The 20,145-nt window shown below is 49.8% G+C and overlaps 1 protein-coding gene across 1 annotated transcript; it reads left to right on the forward strand.

The window, feature by feature from the left end:
* Positions 1-1,162: 1,162 nt before the first annotated feature.
* LOC146339218 (acrosin-like) lies at positions 1,163-10,893 on the forward strand. The gene is made up of 6 exons (XM_084811414.1): positions 1,163-1,184; positions 2,292-2,349; positions 3,184-3,387; positions 7,567-7,838; positions 8,508-8,656; positions 10,087-10,893. Exons 1-6 carry the CDS (start codon positions 1,163-1,165, stop codon positions 10,891-10,893), a joined length of 1,512 nt encoding a protein of 503 aa, XP_084667540.1.
* Positions 10,894-20,145: the final 9,252 nt, after the last annotated feature.

Genomic DNA, 20,145 nt, shown 5'->3' on the forward strand with positions numbered 1-20,145 from the left:
TTCTAAAAACAGTAGCTAAGTGTGGGGAGGACATTACAACAGATGAAGGGTTCTGGGTCCCCTTGGAATTTGAGCACTGAAATGTTCATCTTTCTTTTGTGTGTGTGTGTGGGGCTCTATATAGGAAAGTTTACGAATGCACCCATTGTGGGGAAGAGCCTTCAGCAATCTGTGTAATACTGAGAGAGAAGAAGCAGAGGCCTAGTGAGGGTCCTCCTTGGTGTGAGAAGAAGGGGGCTCCAGATGTGCCAGTGCTGCTGCACAGACATGGATACAAAGCCTCAGGGCCTGGCTTCCCTTCCACAGCTGGCCCCGTGCATAACTGCATATCCAGATAGAAAAAAATGTTGAATGTGCACTTGTATATCGTGGAGCATGCCTTGAGCAGAGGGTGGACCAAATTGATCTTCCCCAGCCTGGTGTCCTCCAGACGTGTTGGACTGTAGCATCCATAATTCCCAGCCATGGCTTTTCCTCGCCCCCATTTTATCCTCACAACAACCCTGTGAGGTAAGGTAGGCTGAGGGGTGGAGTGACTGGCCCAAGGTCACCCAGGGACCTTCATGGTTGAGGTGCGGGATTTGAACCGAGGCGCTGGTCACCCCTGTCTGAGACCGGTACACTAACCACAACACCGCACTGGCTCAGAGTAAAGCCAGGGTGGCTGTGAAAATGAGCAGGATTACTTTGGGAAAGCACCTTGTACGCTGAAAAGTGCTATCAAACAAAAATGGAGGTGACACCTGCACTTGCTGGGAGAAACGCAGTGGTGGGTAGTGAGGGGAGGCCCTTTTCAGTGGGCTGCTTGAGCCTCAGGGTTAGGGATTGTTTGAATCTTCCTTTCACTGCAGCTGTTCTTTGTGTCCTTGGATTTGGACCCATGTTGAAAATAGTGCTCTCTGCCAAATGGCTGGCCCTGTTGCCTGCCAGTCCCAGTTCCTAAGCAACCACTGCCTCAGGCCAGCCCCTCACAGGACTTCCCTTGCTGGCACTTCTCCTGGAGTGATGTCATACTGGCTGCATGCTGATTGGGGCTCAGAAGCACACAGTTTGTGATGTCATGAGCAAAGGAACACGCGGTAGAAACTGGCGCCTGTTGAGACATGTAGGATGAAGTGGCTGCCGCTTCCCATTTTGGTCCTTCCCCTGTTTTGGCCCACGCATGCCGAGGATGATGGATGCGGGTGAGTGACGAGAGGGGCCCACACTTGGGTGGGCACCCAGAGTGGTGGGGAGCCCCACCAACCGCTGCTTCCTGCTTTCCTATCTGCTTGCACATTGGAGCTGTCCTGGCCACTCTCCCTTGGTCTCTATTCTTCAGTGGGCTGAGTCCCTTGGCTGGATCCTTCTGGCCTTGATTCTTTTATTGTCATCAGCTGCCTCTGGGAAAGCTGATCACTTTGCTTCAGAAATCCAAGTTGCTAGTGCAATGACAGCTGCTGGATGTGGTCTCTTGCCTTCTCTCATGTGTCTGACTCCTTCCTCCTCCTCCTCCTTCTTGGAAACTAGCCCTAGTTGATAGTTTGATCAAACTGATTTGCCTGACACACTTTTCTGTCCATACCTGCTTCTCTGTTTGTCTCTCCTGGAGGGACGGGTTCTGTTTCCATCTGAATGTTTGCCAGGATTTCAGGATTTGGCCCTTTTCCTGAGATGTTACTCTGAAAATACTTTGTAGTCCTGGCTTTGACTTTTTCATAATATCCACCAAAGAAAGAAAACAAACCCAGAATTTACAGGTTCAAAGATGGACACAAATATGACCATTTACAAATATAGGAATCAGCACAAAAGAGAATCGGCCCATACTGACAGCGCTCCCACTAAGATTCTTGTTATGGCCTCCCCGCTCCCCCAAACAGTGAGACATTTCAGGAGGCCCAGGAACCTAGGCAGCTGCCTTATACTGAGTCTAAGTCCATGTAGCCCAGCATTGCCGGCACTGACTGGCAGCAGCAGCTCTCCAGGGGTGCAGGCAGGATTCTTTCCCGGCCCTACCTGGAGATGCTGGCAGGGATCGAACCGGGGACTTTCTGCTTGCAACGCGGGGCTCTGCCACTGAGCCACGATCCCTCCCAGTTCTTGGTTTCCTTCAGATGAGACAGAACGCTGGAGGTGGAGGTCGTCTTCGTAATAGCGGCTTTATGTACAGATGTATCAGCAGAGCATGAATGGGGCAAAGGCAGAAGGTCCCACAGAGAGCAACTTGGGCACCCCCTCAAGAACGTACCCCCAGTTCCAGCTAACTTCAGCCAAAAGCATTCTCCTCCCACCCTTGCCTCCTCTTTCAGCTCCTGTTCCAAACTGCAAGCTGATGTTTTTCAAACACACAGAGCTAACAGCCAAAAAGTATTCATATATATATTTCAAGGACCCAGTAATACTTCTACATTAGCTGCACCATTAAAATCATTATTCCAGTAAATATGGTATTTAGACTCTTTTAACTGAAGAGGAGCATCACTTGTTTGATGATCTTCCCATATTCAAATTAGACTTGTCTGTTTAATTGATATGGTTATTTCCCCTGTTTTTCCAAGCCAGCCATCAACCAGAGAAAGACTAACCACAGGCAATTTCTGTTCTCTCTGGTAATGTTTTCAGTTTCTCCATTCTGATTTCTGCTTTCCCCAAAAATGTTTATCACACATGTCATACTATCTACAAGCTTAATTTGCTTCATGTAGCCAGGCTGAGCTATGTGTATATTTCCCTATAAATTGATTCAAAAGATAGTTACAATCATTATAAGGACTTTGTAATTAAGATCTTGATGAGTCCACAAGCACTGAGCCAAAAATGATAAAAATCCAGAATAAAACAGCAATCAGTCAATTTGATAGGGGCCAAATATCTTTAAATCCCACCCAGGTCCATAGAAAACAGGATGGGCTTTGTCCAGCACCTGAAAAGATAGCAAATAAGCACTAGCAAACTCATCTCAGGGTGCCATTGCTGGGAAGGCCCTGTCTTGTGCAGTCACTTCACCTGCCTAACCTCCAACAGTTGGGGTACTTAGTACAGGGCATCTGGCAAAGATTTTAACTGGTGGGGAGGTCCCTGTGGGAGAAGATGGTCCTCTTTGGAATGGCTCAGTGTTCCAAAGCCTCTTTTGCCAGTCACCTTTACACACGGTGCATCATCACAGGTGTGAACAGCCCACCATTTTTTGTCTTTTTCCAGTGGCATCTGCGGGAGGCGTCCCCTGGCACCCAGCCATGGTGGCTCGATGCGGGTTATCGGAGGCACAGATGCTTTGCCGGGAACATGGCCCTGGCTCGTCAGCATCCAGCTACCAACACATGAAGGGTACAAGCACAGCTGCGGAGGTTCCCTCATCAGCTCTCGCTGGGTCGTCACTGCAGCCCACTGCTTCTTAAATAAAAGGTGAGCAGAAACAGGGGGGCTGTGTGAGCCGAGGGGGGCCTTTGAGGTCTCTGACTTCTGGTGGAGGCTAACTGAGCTCCATTATCTGACGTGGGGTCAGCATCTTCAGTTGATTGAGTGTCATCATGGTCAAAAGGGTGAGCTGGGAAGTCCCAGACTGAAGTCCCACATCAACCATAAACTCAGTGGGTGGCCTCACACAAGCTGCCATTTTCTCATCCCTCCACCCCACTCCCCACCCCATAATAGAGGGATAGTAATACTGCACTACCTTACCAGGGTATGATAAGGACTGCTGAGATGACATGCATGAAATACTCTGAAGGCTTTAAAATGTGCTGTAGAGGATAAATCAAATTGAACAGCCATGGGAGACGTTTAGGAGGGTCTGGAATGATAAGTGAGGTGTGATAATTGGTAATCCATTTCCTTCATTGTAGTGCCTCACTGTTAAAAGGTTATTTATGTTGAGAAGTTTTGTTGTTATAAGGTATTTGATGGGTCACACGGCTTGTAATGGGTTTTAGTGTGTTAATGTCTAAAGAACAGTAATGCCTTAGTGTTTGCTATGTGTTGTTTTGTAAAATACTCTGTTTAAAAATAATGAATAAATAATTGAAAAACAGTGCTATATAGATGAGGATTAAATTAAAATGAATTTGCAAAACCTGAGCTTCTACATAAAAAAGATCTCCTTGCAAAGCCCTAGTTTCTCTGCAAGCTAATTAAAAAATAGTGTCACTAAGCATGTGCATACCATTTAAAACGTTCATGTCAGGTCCTTTGCATAATTTAGGAGCATGACCTGAATGGGGATAGCTTTTAGAAGCTCTACCCTGGCCTTCTGGCTGCACTTTCAGCATGGGCCTAGGGCGAGGCAATGGAGTGTCAGGAGTCAAGGAGAGCAGCCCATATGTCAGGAATACCATAGCTCCATGGCAGAGCCTCTGCTTGCGTGCAGAAGGTCTCAGGATCAAGCCCTGACATTTCTGCTTTGAAGAAGGAAGAGGAGGAGGAGGAGGACTGGGTAGCAGGTGAGATTAAAGATCCCTTTCTACCTGAGGCAAAGGAGAGCCTCTGACCATGAGAGGAGATTGGGGTGGGCGTCATGGTGCCCGCAGTCACCAATTTGCCCACAGATACTTTTCTTGGCACCCACCGAAGTGCCCACATGTTTTTAAATTAACACATTTTCTTACCAGCAGCTGGGATCGCTATGAAATAGATATCTGCAGATGCTGAAAACTGTGGGTTCAAAGGAGTTGTTTAGTGTATTGGGGCCCCCACCGCTGCCTTGTACTCAGTAGTCTTTGGGGCAGGTTACTTGTCCTTTGCCACTCCTCCCATGGGAGCCATTTTGTGGTGGTGCCTAGGACAGTTCCTCAAATGGCCAAATGTGCCCATGGCCCCAAAAGGTTGCCTACCCCCGGAGCAGATGATACTGGGCTACTGGGATAAGGCAATTTCTTGCATTCCCTCTTGGGGATTTAAAAAAGTTGGCTGATACCCTAAATCAGGCCAGACTGTGACAACTGGCACTGGATTTGTCATCCCAAGACACCATTTTATTTACTTCCATTCTATTTTTCCCAATAGTCAAAGTTCTCTGGCAGTTCACAGCTTTTAGAAAGCAAGTTTCTAACCCCTGGCTCCGCAAGCAATGAGTGAACTTTGCCTATGAGATCCCAGGAGTCAGGGGGGTGCTGGACAGCAAGGCCTCAGAAAAGTGGCCGCATGTGGCTGAGTCCTCAGTGGCCTGCACAGCTCCTGGTCCTGAAGCCCTGGACGCCTTTCTTCCCCTTCTCCTTCTGTTCCACCAGTCCTTCCCGAAATGTCTGAACTAAATTGGGGGTAGGCAACCTAGTACTCTCCAGATGTGTTGGACTACAGCTTCCAGAAGCCCCAGCCAGCATGGCCAGTGATCGAGGATTATGGGAGCTGTGGTCCAAAACATCTGGAGAGCACTAGGTTGCCTACCCCTGATCAGGGACACAGAATAAGTAGACTCTTTTGCTTAATTCAGCTTGTGACTGATGTGTGATGTGACTACAGAATGTGACTACAGAATGCTATCTGACTACAGAATTTGTGTTCATCGTGCAGAATTTGAATGCTTTTGACACAAGCTGAATGTACACTGCAGAATATATCAGTTTCATAATCGGTTTAACTGTCACAATGTTCCCCAAAGAATCTTGGTAACTGTAGTCTGGCCAGGGTGCTGAGAATTCTGTTGGAATTTGTCATGTGGCCTGGGTGACAAGCACATTCCAACATGGCTCTGGCAGGGAGTTCCACACCTTCCTTCTTTCTCTGAGCTTCTAGACACAAGATGGCTCCCACTGCTCACTCTCAGTCCCCTACTCACCCCATAAAGTAGTACTACAGAATCAGTCATCTCTCACAGGACTACAGTTCCCAGGATTCATTGGGGAGGTGAAATGAGGGTTAAATCAGTATAAGTCTGTTATGTAGGTAACCCTTGCACCTCTGTGATATTGCCATGCTAATGCTGGGGTCCCCAATGGTGCCATGTTTCCAGCTCCAATACAGCTCGGAGCTGTCTGTGGTGCTCATCTCTTTCTGTCTTGCTTTCTGAAAATCCAGATCTGATCCGTTGCAGAACCCTGCAATCCAAGCCACATCTACGGATGTCTGGCGTGGGGAAATCCAGCCCTCTTGGGGCTCGATGAATTTTCCCCAAGCCCCTGGCTCGTCTTGCATTTGCAAGCCAAGCCACAGGCTCCCCGCCAGAACCCATGGACTCCCAGCCATGGCGGTAGCTATGTGCAAATCTCTCCTTCTCTCTGCTAGGCTCTGGCAGAGAGAAGGAGAGACTTGCGCACAGCAACCAAGAGCCACAGTTGCCCGCCACTGCCGGCTGTGCACATGTCTCTCCTTCTCCCTGCCAGGCTCTTTCTCCCTGCAGGCAATTGCAGTGCTGGTAACTGTGTGAAGGTCTCAGGTTCTCCCTGCTGGAATCCAGCAGGGAGAACCGGAGACTGATGCACAGCAGCCAGTGGTGGCAGGAAGGGCAGCGCCACGGCTCCTTCCCTCCATGCCAGCAGGGAGAGAGTTGTGCAGAGCGGCCTGCAATGGTGATGGCGGCTGCAGAGGTCCACGAGCTGGCTTGACTCAACACAGGTCAAGTCAAGCCAGCTCGTGGACAAACTAGCCAGAGTCCAGGGGGCTGAGCCGCCAAAAGCTTGGAAGACGTGACCCCCCAACCCTTTGATGGATTCCTCTGACACCCCTAGCCGCATCACAGAGCATCATCAGACCTGATGGCCTGAAGTGATACACCGCCTCTCCTGATTTATTTTTAATGTTTTTAGATATATTTTTAACTGAGATGCTGGCATGGCACAAACTGAGGGGCCAGCCTCCAGCACAATCTTTATTTCCAGAGTTAACCTGTGGGATGGTAGGGGACATCTTGGGAGTTCAGAGAGGGCAGAGCAAGTGTGATTTGCCTGTGCCGTGCGTGTGTGTGTGTTTCTCTGAGGACCACCAAATTGCCTTCTGGGAAATGGGCATTTTGTGACTGGTGATGCTAACCATGCCAGCCAATCTGTGAATTAGCAACCCCCCTAGCTGTCATTTTGTGAGAGTGCCCATGAATTTGTCACAGAATTCCAAATAAGCCCACCAGTCCAAAAGGATTTGGGACCCCTGACATATTATCTGTTTTATATTGTTAATTGCTATTGGAATGGCGTATTATATATTTTTCTGGTCCATGCTGTTAGCTACTCTGAATACATTGTTAGAAGGGTGGGATAGAAATACTTTGCTTGTTCAATTTTTAATTTATTATTAACTGGCCATTGCCCCACTGATCATGCCACCATCAATCATGTCTGGCTATGCCACCATCAATCATGTCTGGCTACCTCTGGGGTCTGGCGGAAGCACCTCTCTGCACTCTGCCTTGTACACCACTGCAGTTAGGGTCACATCTAAATCAGCCCCTACCTTGCACAGTCCTAGGAAGCCCATAGATAGACCTAATCCACACTCTTCCTCCTGACTCCTTCTCATAGGAGTCATGAATCAGTCCCCCAAGTTATAAACAAACGCAACCGCCTTTTGTTATTCTTATTTTAATGGCACTGTTTTAATGGAAAATCTGTTTCACCATGCACAGTGAACCTATTCTCCCTCTTCCTCTGCTAAAAGGTTCCTAGAGCACTGGAAGCTGGTGATTGGGGCTACCCAGCTCTCTCAGCCTGGGCCTGATGCCCAGGAGCGCACCATCAAGAATCTGGTGGAGCACGAGCAGTACAACAGCCGTATCCACTTGAACGACATCGCCTTGATGGAGCTGAGCCATCCAGTCAACTGCAGCGACTACATCCAGCCCGCCTGCTTGCCCGATAACGAAGTGGAGGTTTCATCACTGACTCATTGCTACGTCAGTGGCTGGGGAGTGACAGATATGACAAGTGAGAGCCACAGGATGGACACAAAGAAGGGACTCATGGGGAATACTTGAAGCTGCCCTATGCCAGCTCAGAGCAGTGCCCCAGCCAGCCAGCCCTCGACTGAGCCCCTAGAAAGCTGTTAAGCTTCTCCATCATGCCAAGTATGGATCCTCCCCACCAAACACCCCCCACCAGCCTTCCCAGATGTGTGGGGCTGCAACTCCCATCATGGGAATGGGATCCACCCAGCCCCTTCCACAAACTATGGGGTCATTTTACTAGTCCGGGCAACATCTAAGTGGCTAAAGAGAGGAGGATGGGGGAAGTGAAGGTTGCTTCTCTAGGGCCAACGCTGATCAGAAAAAGGCAGCAAAGAGTACGTCTCACAAGTCTGTTTCCTCGGGAGAGAACAACCTAGTTGGGAGAGAAATGCCCAGAACATGGTAAAGCCCCGGGAGTTTCATACCCACCGGTACCCAACCCAGGTTCACATGTGCTAAAGGACTCAGCACCAGAGCCTGTTTTCCATGTCAAGGTCTTGGAACATGGGAATGAGTAACAGTGGTGGTGCAGTCAGATTTCTCCTCCTCTTTGACTCATCCAGAGTCCACCCACTTACAGCAGCGTTTAGAGAAGTCCAGGGCCGTATGCTTTCACTTTCTGGAAGAGATACAAATAGAACTGTTCTCCTTGCAGAGCCAACCAAGACATCTGACATCCTGCAGGAGGCCAAGGTGAACATCATTCCCTCCGACACATGCAACAGCTCTGGCTGGTACAACCATAGAATTCACTACAACAATATCTGTGCTGGACATGAGCAAGGAGGCATTGACAGCTGCCAGGTACGTATGTGGAACAAAGTCAGAGGTGGCTTTGCACAGCCTGCCCACTGATGAAGGGAAGGGCTGGGCTGGGCTGGGCTGAGCTGGGGAAGGACATAGGAGAGACCTCCCCTTGGGAGGACATGGTCAGAGGAGTTGCCAAACCCTGGCCCCAAAGGGGAAATGCCCATGCCTGTTCCCTCTTTGGGAGCTCCCCTCACAGCAAGATGGGCAGGCAGGCATTTTGCCTTGCTTGCAGCCTTCCTGCTCCTGCTCCCAGGCTGGCCAGCTGTTTGCTACCCATCCCCTCACAGCCTGGACCATGGAGCCCTCCTGCTTCCAGACATGTTAAATGTGCCTCACTGCTCTGGAGGATGATGAGCAGCGCCATATGGCCTTTCCCTTGGTTGGGCAGCTCCCCTCACAAAATTCACACACGTCTGTTCATCCTTTGGACTGCAGCAACATCAAGGGATGATTTGCAGGAGCAAAAGAGTCATCATGGAGTGACACCCCCCACCCCCCAGTCTTTCATTTGACCTTGCATCTCCTCACAGATCTTTTCAGTTCTGACAATGCACACTTCATTTGTAAGTCATTGGGCCACGGAGCCATCGATGACTCGCTGGGTGCTCTGCATAGTCACAGGGTGCTTCCAGGTGAGGATTCTATCCCACCGTCACCCTGCCATGTTCATAGAATTTTACAGGGCATCCAGGCATCATGGTCTTCCATTTATAACCCTCCCATGTTTTCCCACCTCTTCTTCCAGCTCTTCCCTCCCCTCCCCTCCCCACTTATCCCTGAAAAGCCAATAAGGAAAAAAAGACAGAATTGCTGCACAATGCCTCCTCATTGGTGGTGCCGGGAGCCCTCCATCTGGATGCACTCAAAGTCAACGTGTTTGTATAACTCATTTCCCACAACACATTGAGCTCAAAGCAATTTAGGGCACAATTCTATGCATATTTAGACAGAAAAAGTCCTACACCTCCCAGCATGACCCAGCCAGTCTAAACATGCATAGGATTGCACCCTTACAAAAGCAAACAAATACCATAGCCATCACTATAATACTTTATAATGCAACATTAACACAATTCCAGTTAATTTAAAATAGCCTTCCCCACACTAGCACCCTCCAGATGCATTGGACTAGAATTCCTAGAATCCCCCAGCCAGCTATGCCGGCTGGGGGATTCTAGGAGTTGCAACCCAACCCATCTGCAGGGTGCCAGGTTGGGGACTTGTGATTTAAAACATACCAGAAATGTATTCATTCATTCAGTCAGTCATTCAGTCATTCATCCTATTTCTTGGCCGCCTTCCAAGGCAGAAGCCCTCCCTAGGCAGCATACAGCAGCAAGGCAGCATACAGCAATGCACGTGTGTGACTTGTTCCTGATTAGAGACATGCTCCTCATGCCCCCATCTCTTCCTTCCTGCTGCAGGGCGATAGCGGTGGTCCCCTCATGTGCAGGGAAGGAAGGTCTGAGCGCTTCTGGGTTGTTGGAGCCACCAGCTGGGGGACTGGTTGTGCCGATGCACGGAAGCCTGGGATCTATGCTTCCACACAACACTTCCTTGACTGGATCAAAGGGGTTACCAAGGAGGACTTTTTCAAGCCCGTTCGCCCAAAAGTACATAAAAAGCCAAAGCCAAAGCCGACGCTGAAACCATGGCGGCCACCTATAAACCCGCTCGAAAACCAGCAGATTACAGGCTGGGTGAAACCTTGGGCCAACCCAACTACGCCAGTCCTGATGCCCACGGCTCCCACTTGGCAACAGCCCGAATACCCAACTGAAGCCCCACAGTTTGCGGGCTGGCTTCAGTCTCAGCCCAGACCCACTGCACCTCCTGTGCTGACCACCCCTCCCCCTTGGCCACAGCCAACACAGCCCCCGCCACAGCAACCACTGTGGGGTTCCCAGAATGTCAACAGCCAGTGGTGGGCAACTCCTCCGAGAACAAGGCCCCCACCTCCACCACAGCCAGCCCTTACTGTACAGCAGTACCAGATGTGGAGCAAGTGGGGGATGACTAGACCTACCCATCGAACTAGGTACCCAGCTCCATCCTATGTTGGACAGCAGTACCAGAACTGGAACCTTGGTTTGACTAGACCAACCCCAAGGCCAACGCACCCAGCAACAGCACAGCCCCTGTGGGAGACGCAGAACTGGCCTAGGCCCACTGCATCAGGTGGTTACTACTGGTACCCAAAGTGGTCCAAGGCCCGCAACCAGCCCAGATAACTTTAGTCCTCCCAGAGATACTTGAGCTCAGGCCCTTCCCCCAGCTTCTGTCAGTTGTTTTATATCCTGACCTGGCCTTACGTCTAGCACGATCTAACTGTATATAAATTGGACTCCATCCCCTTCCCTTACCACACACCGAACCCCAAACAAAATCACAAGAGCTGTCTTCTCAGAGTAGAATTATTACCTTTTAAAGTATATATATACATATATAGATATAGATATAGATATAGATCTATATATATCTATCTGTATATAAATAGATATATGAAGTCTTTTGGCAAGACATGAAAGATGCTGGAAGGGATGTGGTAGAAACCAAGCTAGCATGGCACGTACAGGTGATGCATGGTTCCGAGATTAATCTCTCTCTACGCTTGAGGACCCAAGGACCTCTTGTGCTTGGACTCTGTTGGTACTGGCAGGTCAAAGCCAAGAGCAATGGATGATCCCAACACACCAGGACCATTTCGGTATCTTGCTCATGCACACCAAAGTTTTAGTGGGAAGATCTCATGGTTCCATCAACCAGCAGCTATTCTTCTTTGGCATGTTTTTGTAATGAACATCAGCAATAAATCGGTGTCCTCTCACACCGCTTGTCCTGCTTATTCCATTGCATAATATGGAATACACCCAACATTTGTTTATTCATTCATTAAAAGGTTTATACCCAGCCTTTCCGTATCAAAATGTGAATGTCGGGGGTGGCTTGTTGCAACAAAAATTTAAAAACAACCCAACTAAAACAGAAGTGGGGAATAAACAGAACAACCAGATAAAAGAAATCAAACACAAGACAAAAATGGAGCCGGTATTATAAAATCAAGCAGTGGTCAGATGCCTGGCAAAATGAAAAGGTCTTCAGTTTTTATGGTGAAACATAATTAAAGAGGGATCAAACAGTCAGGGCCTTGGTGGGAGGCAGATTTGGGAACATCTATTCCTGATCAAAGCTGGAGTTGGTAGAAACAGCCTTTCATACCAGAATCCTCTCTATAGCTCATTAATCAGTTGCACTTCATCCCATCCCACTTGCATTACATCAGCAAAAATCTATCTCCCTTATACTGAAAGTCTACAAAGAATGACGATCCGTATATCACATATGGTGGCCATGCCCTGAAGAGGCAAGATTTTGGTTGCAGGGTTGTTATTTTTAATTACCTCAGATAATTAAAGTGTGATGCCGTATTAACCCAGACTCCTTGTTGGCTTTGCTATTGCTATCAATAACAAAAGGCTCTGAAAGCCAATTAATCCACAAGGTGGTAAAATTATTTTTACAGTGGTGAGAATGGAAACTGCCAAAAACTGGAAGACCCAAAATGGTTACACAAGTGCTAGCAGAAAAACCAGTACACCACAGCTGTCTAGCATGACTGGAGGGGAAGGCGAACATAAGACAGGATAATTTCCTAGAAATGTGGTCCTCATTTTTTACCTATAGCAAAAAGGACGGGAGGAACCCTGCGTGCGCGCACACACACACACACACACACACTCTACTGATAATACTTTTTGGAGTGATACTTTCCTGACCTGTAATGCAAATACCACATAAAAAGCAAGCTATAATTGTGTTTCTCCTGGGTGTAAATGTAAAATGGTACGATATGTAACCTCTAGTGTTCCATTCATGTTTATTGTTTATTTTGTCACGTCTACATATGGTTATGAATAAAACCTACTCTTTAACACAAAGTTCCCAGAGTAATTTCCTATACGGTAATCTACCAACAACAATACATTACAATACACCACAGTTATAATACAAAGAACAGCCTAACCAAATAAAGTTCAAGTTAAAACACGGATTTATCAAAGGGATGGGGGCTGTCATATGTATTGTGTGCATCATCTCAAATACACATTGGCCAATTGTAGCTGTGGCACCATCAAGGCAAGACTTTGGGGCAGAGGTCCAGGGCCTCACTTGTCAAAACAAGCAGGAGAGCCCTCAAATGCAGCAGGGCTTGCTGACCACCTTTTGAAATCAGTGAAGTGATGCACATTGCCATCAAAAGAGGGGTGTAAGATCATTAAGCTCAGAGTCTAAAAGGGCATAACTGCTCCACTGAATCCTATAGGAGGAGACTGAAGTTGCATTATTACAAAAATGAAGCTAATGGGTCTGCTGGAGAAAATGAGATGGATCCAGACAGGGTGTTACACAGAGAGGAGTACTCTGCCGGGATGTAGCTGAGTAGCTTCCCAACTTCGAATCTTCGAAGATCATGCCTGAATTACAAAAAAAAACATGGTGGAGAAGCCCCGATTCTGCGAGGATAACGCCTTAATTTAAAAAAACCCATCTGGAGCGGGGAATAGGAGGGGGTAAAACTTAATCTCATTTGAAGGGATAGAACAACCCCCTGCTCAGTGCAGGAAGCCTGATTCCCAGGCGGTCACCCATCCAACTACTGACCGGAGCCAACCCCGCTTAGCTTCCAAGATCTGACAAGCACGCACACATCCAGCCCTCTGCTTGTTGCTGAGGCAATGGGGGCTGCTGAGGAAGCTATGCGATCAGTAGCGAGAACAACACATGGGGCCGTCGAGAGCTGTGATTGGACAGGACGGAAATACAAACACCGCCATACATGGACAGGCAGGGGAGGGGACTACGACCGGATACGGTAGTGAAGGAGGAAAATCAGAGCACATTAAGGGGAAATACTGGGATATTAGGGTATTGAAAGCGGGAGCACGGAAGTGGGAAATTCCGGTTCCAATTCGAGGCGGGTACTGCGTAGTGTGAAAGGCGGGTGGTGAAACCTCATTGGAAGCGAAAAAAGGCAGTAAGTGTACATCCAGCCTTCCATTATCTTTCATTGATCTCACTCTTCTTCTTGCCGCTTTTACCCTCTTCATGGAGTAAACTCAAGCAGAACACAACAGGATAATTTGATAGCTCATTATCTGCGATATTCCTGCATTGAGCAGGGGGTTAGAATCATAGACTCATAGAAGAGTAGGGTTGGAAGGGGCCTACAAGTCCATCGAGTCCAATGCAGGAATCCAAGTCAGAGCATCACTGACAGATGGCTGTCCAGCCTCGTCCTGAACGCCACCAGTGTGGGAGAGCCCGCCACCTCCCTAGGGAACTGGTTCCATTGTTGTACTGTTCTAACAGTCAGGAAGTTTTTCCTGATGTTCAGCCAGAATCTGGCTTCCTGTAACTTGAACCCATTCTTCCGTGTCCTACACTCTGGGATGATCGAGAAGAGATCCTGGCCTTCCTGTCAAGTACTTGAAGAGCGCTATCCTATCTCCCCTCAGTCTTATCTTCTCAAGGCTAAACATGCCCAGTTCTTCCAGTCTCTCCTCACAGGGCTTTGTTTCCAGTCCCCTGATCATCTTTGTTGCCCTCCTCTGAACCCTCTCCAGTTTGTCTGCATCCTTCTTAAAGTGTGGTGCCCAGAACTGGACACAGCACTCCAGATGAGGCCGAAACAGGGCTGAGTAGAGGGGAACTAGTACTTCCCGGAATTTGGAAGCTATGCTTCTATTAATGCAGCCCAAAAGAGCATTTGCCTTTTTTGCAGCCACATCACATTGTTGGCTCATCTTCAGCTTGTGATTGATAAGAATTCCAAGATCCTTCTCGCTTGTAGTGTTGTTGAGCCACGTATCCCCCATCTTGTAACTGTGCATTTGGTTTCTTTTTCCTAGGGGCAGAACTGGGCATTTATCCCTATGAAATGTCATTCTGTTGTTTTCTGCCCAGGGCTCCAGTCTATCCAGATCACTTTGAATTTTGTTTCTGTCTTCCAAAGTATTAGCTATCCCGCCCAATTTGGTGTCATCTGCAAATTTGATCAGCATTCCCTGCACCCCCTCCTCCAAGTCATTCATAAAAATGTGGAAGAGCACTGGGCCCAGGACTGAGCCCTGCGGTACCCCGCTCGTTATCTCTCCCCAGTTTGAGAAGGTCCCATTGATAAGCATTCTTTGAGTCCGATTCTGTAGCCAACTGTGGATCCACCGGATCATTGTTTCATCTAGCCCCCTTTGAGCTAGTTTGCTCATCAGGATATCATGGGGCACTTTGTCCAAAGCTTTGCTGAAGTCGAGGTATATGATGTCTACAGCATTCCCACGGTCCACAAGGGAGGTTACTTGATAAAAAAATGAGATCAGATTCGTCTGGCAGGACTTGTTCTTGACAAATCCATGTTGGCTTCGAGTAATCACTGCATTGTTTTCAACAATGGAAAACGATGGGTTGGACTCGATGGTCGTATAGGCCCCTTCCAACCCTACTATTCTATGATTCTATGATATGCTTAAAAACGAACAAAGGGCACTGAGTGCAGGAGACACCCTGGGGGGACATGGTATCATGTAAAGAGCCTGCAAACGTCCGTGAAGGAGCAATCTCAATCACAGGATCAAAGCTCCATGGGAAGAAAGCCATTGAATAGTAGGGTTGGAAGGGGCCTATAAGACCACTGAGTCCAACCCCCTGCTCAATGCAGGAATCCAAGTCAGAGCATCCCTGACAGATGGCTGTCCAGCCTCGTCTTGAACACCACCAGTGTGGGAGAGCCCACTACCTCCCTAGGGAACTGGTTTTTCCTAATGTTCAGCCGGAAGCTGGCTTCCTGTAACTTGAGCCCATTATTCCGTGTCCTGCACTCTGGGATGATCGAGAAGAGATCCTGGCCTTCCTCTCTGTGACAACCTTCCAAGTACTTGAAGAGCGCTATCATATCTCCCCTCAGTCTTCTCTTCTCAAGGCTAAACATGCCCAGTTCTTTCAGTCTCTCCTCGTAGGGCTTTGTTTCCAGTCCCCTGATCATCTTTGTTGCCCTCTTCTGAACCCTCTCCAGTTTGTCTGCATCCTTCTTAAAGTGTGGTGCCCAGAACTGGACACAGTACTCCAGATGAGGCCTAACCAGGTGTCAAGGGCTCCTTGGAGGGCTCGCTCAGTCTAATCCAGTAGCTAAGTCCAGACACAGACAAAGGGATTCCTTTCAAAGCTTTAGTCTTCTTTTACAACTTAACAACTATACCGTTTGCAACTAGATCTGAGCAGCACAGTACCTATGCCCCAAGTTGGAACAGCTGGTCCCCGTTTGAAAGGGAATTACTGGCAGACCCCTGAACTTAAGGACTAGGGAGAGTCCCTCCCCTTTTCCCTTGGAGCCTCTGGGCGCAGCCGTCATTTGCGCGCCAACCTGGCACTTCGCCTCCTTTCCGCGCCCTCCATCTGGCGCCGCTCTCTGCGTCTGCGTCGCACATCCACCAAGTCTGCTATCTGTGCTTGGTCACTCCCTGGACTGCTAACTAAACTAGGAATGCTGGTGGGAGGAATCTCCGTCAGCTGTTGGTCCTGGGAAAGAGGAGCATGCTCCTCTCCCAGGAGCGACTGCTCTTCCTCAGAATCAGAACTACTCTGGGATTCTATGGGCTCAGTGTCCACCCTGACATCATCCCCGCTCCCATGAGGCCCCCCCTCATGCTCCTCCCCTGGGGCCCCAGGTTTGTGGGGGTACAGCTGGTGGAAGTGCCTCAGCAGCAACGGAGCATGCACATTTTCTGCGGGTTCCCAGGATCGCTCATCAGGCCTGTCCCAAGAATGAGGCACTGCTGCTGCCGCCAGGCCTTGAGGGGGAAGAATCAGAGAAGGGGGAGAAGTTTCCTCACTCCCTGGCTGGAGGTCAGGCTTACGAGAAAGAGCATCCGCTTGTAGGTTGTCTGAGGCCTTCACATGGCAAATCTTAATGTGGAACCGAGAAAAAAAAGCAACCACCTAATCTGCGGCTGGTTTAAGGCACGGGCTGTCTGAAGATGTCGGTTCTAACTTTGACTGGGTGCTGTGCCCCCTCCAGGAGATAACGCCAGGTCTCCAAAGCAGACTTGATGGCCAACAGTTCCTTCTCCCAGATGGTATAATTCCTCTCAGACATGGTCAGTTTCTTGGGGTGGTAGGCGCAGGGTTGCAGCCCGCCACCCTCCCGATCAGGCTGAAAGAGCACCACCCCCACCGCGAAGTCAGAGGCATCAGTTTGCACTACAAAAGGCTTCCTCGGGTCGGGATGTAACAGAATCGGCTCAAAACTGAAAAGCCTCTTAAGTTCCTCGAAAGCTTGTTGGGCAGATGCTGTCCAATGAAAGGAGATTTCTTGCCCTTAAGGAGGTCCGTGAGAGGAGAAGTGAGCCGAGCAAAACTGGGCAGGAACTTTCTGTAAAAATTAGCAAAACCCAGAAAACGTTGCAAGTCCTTCTTGGTGGACGGAGCCTGCCAGGAGAGAACAGCCTGGACCTTTGCAGGATCCATCCTGATACCGTCAGCTGAGATAATGTAGCCAAGAAAGTTCAAAGAGGTTAGGTCAAACGCATTTTTCCAGCTTGGCATAAAGATGGTTCTTGCGGAGGCGCTGGAGTATGGCAGAGAAATGGAGCTGATGGGCATCGGAGTCCTCAGAAAATATAAGTAAATCATCGAGATAAACAATGAGGAAAGTGTCCAAATAATCCCTGAAGATGGCATTCATAAAACGCGAAAAAGTGGGAGGAGCACAGGCAAGCCCAGAGGGCATTACTAGGTATTCATACGCTTCGTACCAGGTCCCGAAACAGGTCTTCCACTCATCCCCCTCCCGGATGCGAATGAGATTATATGCGTTACGCAGGTCCAACTTTGTGAAAGTCTTGGCTCGCCCCAGGCGCGCTAGCATCTCAGGTATGAGGGGTAGGGGGTACTTGTCAGGGATGGAAACGGAATTTAGACTTCTGAAATCGTGCACCAGCCTGAGTTCTCCAGATCTCTTGGCCACAAAGAAGGTAGGAGCGCAGGCGGGGGAGGAGGAGGGGCGAATGAAACCACGTTTGAGATTTGTGTCCAAAAACTCCCGCAGAGCTCAAAGTTCCGGCTCCGACATCGGATACAGCCAGCCAGCAGGGATGGTCGCCCCCGGAATGAGGTTAATGGCACAGTCAAAAGGGCGGTGGGGGGGAAGCCGGTCAGCCTCCGTCTTGTCAAACACATCCCGAAAAGCTGCATATTTCTCTGGGAGGATGACGGTCGCTGAAGGACTGCCAGAACCAGACAAGGAGGGGGAGGAAGGGGTTAAGGCCTGGGCTGGGACTGGCGCCTCCTCCGGGAGGCAATGCTCCCGGCAGTAGGGAGACGCAAACTCCACTTGCTGAAGTCCCCAAGAAATCTGAGGGTTGTGCTTAGAGAGCCAGGAAACACCCAGCACGATTGGGTATAAGGGAACCTTGGCTAAGTGAAACTGAATCTGCTCAACGTGCGACTGGGTGCGCATAGTGAGCGGAACTGTAATCCGGGTCACCGCGCCCGAAGAGAGAGCACGCCCATCAATGGTCTCCACTGCCAAGGGGGCAGGAAGGGGCAGGGTAGGAATCTTGTGGAAAAGGGCGAAGGTCTCATCCATGAAACTGGTCGTCGCCCCCGAGTCCACTAACGCTAGGGCCTCCACACCCCCCCTCTGACAGGAGCAGAGGTGAACATGCAACAGCAGATGGGAGGGTGGGGGGGTTGGGGATGGCACCCACCCGGTGGGGAACTGACCCCCACAACGGAGGCCCCCAACAAGCCTGGGGGGCAGCCTAGTCAGGCCTGGGGACGAGGAGGAGGGGGAAGGAGAGGAGGAGGAGGGGGAGGGGGAGGCAGCGGAGCAGTGGATTTCACTTGGCAGGTCTTGGCGAAAAGCCCCAGCTTTCCACATCAAAAACATTGGTGGTCAGCACGGCGGTGCTCAAACTCCCCTGGCGGCAGCGAGGCTCGAGTAGCTCCCAGCTGCATCGGGGTCTCCTCTACCCCCAGCGCCGGAGCGGGGGGTGGGGGAGGAGGCAGGAAATGTGGGGGAATGGGAGGAGGGAAATACCAGCCCCCGGCACCCCGCCGGGTCTGCCGGCGCCCCTCCAGCCGACCATCTATCTGAAGGCAGGTCTGGATGAGCTCCTCCAAAGTAGGCGGGCTGGGCGTGCGCGCTAACTCATCTAAAATCTCGTCGTTTAAACCATCCAAAAACTGAGCCACTAGCGCGGCATCATTCCACTGTAAATCCTGCATCAGCAAGCGAAAGGTTGTCGCATAGCTGGAAACTGAGTCCTTACCCTGCCGGAGGCGGCGAATCTCCCGAGAAGCCGTCTGCGTGCGCAGGGGGTCACCGAAAAAACGTGCCATGGCTGTCATGAAACCTTGATAGTCCCCAAGCAGGGGGTCATTAGCGAGAAGAAGTCCAGAAGCCCATTTAGCTGCCATGCCTGACAGTAGGTTAATGATGAAACCCACACGAACCTGTTCCATCTGGAAATCCTCAGGCCTAAGATGCATGTACAGCTCTGATTGGGCCCTGAAAATCTGAAAAAGTCCTTTCTCACCAGAAAACTTATCTGGCAACGCCACTTGCGGCGTGGGGGAAGCGGAGGTGGGGGGGGGTTGAAACACAGCCTGTAGATTTTGCACAGCCACCGTCAGTTGAGCCATCTGATCACGGAGCAACTGGTTCTCTTGCACCAGAGCTTGCACCGCTGGGTCCTCAGCGCCCTCCATAAGGCAATTGGAGAGAGAGAGAGAGGAGAGAAAGAAAAAAAAAAAAGAGGAACGGGGACCAAGCTGTCAAGGGCTCCTTGGAGGGCTCGCTCAGTCTAATCCAGTAGCTAAGTCCAGACACAGACAAAGGGATTCCTTTCAAAGCTTTAGTCTTCTTTTACAACTTAACAACTATACCGTTTGCAACTAGATCTGAGCAGCACAGTACCTATGCCCTAAGTTGGAACAGTTGGTCCCCGTTTGAAAGGGAGTTACTGGCAGACCCCTGAACTTAAGGACTAGGGAGAGTCCCTCCCCTTTTCCCTTGGAGCCTCTGGGCGCAGCCGTTGTTTGCGCGCCAACCTGGCACTTCGCCTCCTTGCCGCGCCCTCCATCTGCCGTCGCTCTCTGCGTCTGCGTCGCGCATCCACCAAGTCTGCTATCTGTGCTCGGTCACTCCCTGGACTGCTAACTAAACTAGGAATACTGGTGGGAGGAATCTCCGTTCAGCTGTTGGTCCTGGGAAAGGGGAGCGCGCTCCTCTCCCAGGAGCGACTGCTCTTCCTCAGAATCAGAACTACTCTGGGATTCTATGGGCTCAGTGTCCACCCTGACACCAGGGCTGAGTAGAGGGGAACTAGTACTTCCCGGGATTTGGAAGCTATGCTTCTATTAATGCAGCCCAAAAGAGCATTTGCCTTTTTTTGCGGCCACATCACACTGTTGGCTCATCTTCAGCT

Source organism: Heloderma suspectum, chromosome 7 (genome assembly GCF_057233095.1).
Source record: "Heloderma suspectum isolate Gila_16-S chromosome 7, 16-S_ref, whole genome shotgun sequence".
Classification (NCBI taxonomy): Eukaryota; Metazoa; Chordata; class Lepidosauria; order Squamata; family Helodermatidae; genus Heloderma; species Heloderma suspectum.

What these genes read in the sequence shown, in the direction of transcription:
- LOC146339218 (XM_084811414.1), top strand. Translation starts at nt 1,163, where the DNA reads ATGCCGAGGATGATGGATGCGG. An exon ending in GCCGAGGATGATGGATGCGG is followed by an intron (nt 1,185 to 2,291) that starts GTGAGTGACGAG and finishes CTCCTCTTTCAG; the next exon opens with CTCCTGTTCCAAACTGCAAG. An exon ending in CACTGCTTCTTAAATAAAAG is followed by an intron (nt 3,388 to 7,566) that starts GTGAGCAGAAAC and finishes CTCTGCTAAAAG; the next exon opens with GTTCCTAGAGCACTGGAAGC.